Source organism: Emiliania huxleyi, assembly GCF_000372725.1.
Source record: "Emiliania huxleyi CCMP1516 unplaced genomic scaffold EMIHUscaffold_4263, whole genome shotgun sequence".
In the NCBI taxonomy this organism is placed as follows: Eukaryota; Haptophyta; order Isochrysidales; family Noelaerhabdaceae; genus Emiliania; species Emiliania huxleyi.
This window is the reverse complement of record NW_005198781.1, coordinates 1-1,758: the sequence shown is the minus strand read 5'-3', so window position 1 is coordinate 1,758 and position 1,758 is coordinate 1. Positions and strand designations below refer to the sequence as shown.

Below are 1,758 nucleotides of genomic sequence, written 5' to 3'. Positions count from 1 at the left end.
TGCTCGCCGAGCGCCTCGGACTGCGCCTGCAGCTCCTTGACCTCGCCGCGCAGCCGGTCAATCTCGGCCTGAGTCTCGGCCGGGATGGGCGGCACCAGCGCGTTCTCGCGCTCGTACCGCTCCTTGGCCTTTGCGATCCGCCGGTCCTGCTCGTCCACCAGCAGCTCGAGCAGCAGCATCAGCTCGCGCTCGTACCCGTACTTGTCCTTCTCCTCCTGCGGCAGCGCCTCCCACTGCACGCGCAGCGCCTCGGAGCGCTCCTTGAGGAAGCCGTCGCGCTGCAGCTGCGGCATCGTCTCGAACTTGGTCCCCTTGAGCAGCTCGTACGGCGAGCAACCGCACAGGTGGAACCGGTCGATGCTCGGGTCGGAGAAGGAGGGAAGCGCCTTCTCTCGCTCCTCGAGCGGCACGTCGCGGGCCTTGCCCATCAGCTCGTCCATCTGCTCGCGCATGAGCTCGTGCGGAGTTTTGCCCATCGCTGCGCGCTCACACGAAGGGTGCGCAGCAGGCGCGCCACGCCGCAGGTTTCCGGAGAGAGAAAGCGGAGTTCAACCAGACCGTCTTGAGTATAACCGGGCATAAGCCGCCCGTGGCATTTCTTTCCACCCAAGAAGCCCGTTTGGGGCGGCGACCGAATATTCATTCTAGCCGCAATGCCTATTAAAAATAATCGGGCAACTCCGCCTCTACGTCAGGGTCCAGCGGCTCATCGCAACGCGCGCTGTCGACATCGCTGGCTGCATCGTCATCGGAGCTCTCGTAGTCAAGGTCTTGCTCTCTCACAGTGAGCCCTAAGCTCACCATGAAGTCCGCGAGCCGGCCCGTTTGTGCCGTTTGCCCCTCGAGCGGGAGCACCCACAAGTGGGGGAGTGTGGGGTCACTGTACTTGATCGAGGTGTAGTGAAGTGCAGGGAAGCGTCGGAGTAGCTGCGTAAGGCAGTTGCCCTGCTCTAGCCTGGCCTCGCTTTCAACGATCGCGATGGATGGCGGCAGCGGCCCGTCCGGGCCCTCGAAATCTTCGCTGCTACCGAGCACGATGGCCCGATCGCTGACCGCGGCGCGTGGACAGGGCGCCGATGGAGCAAGCGACGATGGCGCCGCGGGCTGATGGTGTGCGCAGTGCAGCTCGCCGTCGCGCAGCGGCTGCGCGTGCACGTTCTCGGAGGAGCTCGTCACGGTGCAGCGCGCGCCGGACTGCGTCAGCCCCACGCAGCGCACGCGGTGGTGGTGGCAGTAGGGGCTGCCGCGACGGAGCGGGGCGGCATCGGCATAGCAGCAACCGCTCCACACTCGGCATCGGCCCTTGCCGTGCTTGCGCTGCCCTGCGCACTGCACCCCGGTGAACTTGTCGGGGTGATGGTGGCCGCAGTACCGCTCGCCGCGGCGCAGCGGTGCCGCGACTGCGTACGGGCTATTGCGATGCACCCGGCATCGCTCTGTCCCGCCGCTCTGGCGCGTCATCCCCTCGCATTGCCCCTCCGTTGACCACACGCGCGGCACCACCGCGTCGGTCAGCGCAGGCTGGCCCGGCGGCGGCGGCGGCGGCAGCAGCGCTGGCAGCGCGGCGCCATCTGCGTCCAAGCCACACTCGGGCAGCGGTGCGCTGACGGCCGCGAACGCCCGGACACCCACGGCTGCGACGGCTGCAACAGCGCCGAGAGGCTACCACTCTCGCGCCGGCGGCGCTGCTTAGAGCGACACACTGTGGCCAGCTGCCGCGACTGCCAGAGCGTCTGCACGGGCTTTTTTTTTTTTTCT

The 1,758-nt window shown here is 67.2% G+C and overlaps 2 protein-coding genes across 2 annotated transcripts; both read right to left on the bottom strand.

The window, feature by feature from the left end:
• Positions 1–21: 21 nt before the first annotated feature.
• On the bottom strand, positions 22–476 carry EMIHUDRAFT_256058 (hypothetical protein; the record flags this gene model as incomplete). Its single annotated transcript, XM_005769354.1, has 1 exon — positions 22–476. A coding segment is annotated over one exon (455 nt), but the record flags the coding sequence as incomplete, so codon positions are not given.
• A 184-nt stretch (positions 477–660) lies between these two features.
• Positions 661–1,461, bottom strand: EMIHUDRAFT_256057 (Hypothetical protein; the record flags this gene model as incomplete). The annotated part of the gene is made up of 1 exon (XM_005769353.1): positions 661–1,461. The coding sequence occupies one exon, from the start codon at positions 1,459–1,461 to the stop codon at positions 661–663; it is 801 nt and encodes a 266-aa protein (XP_005769410.1).
• Between the last annotated feature and the right edge of the window lie 297 nt (positions 1,462–1,758).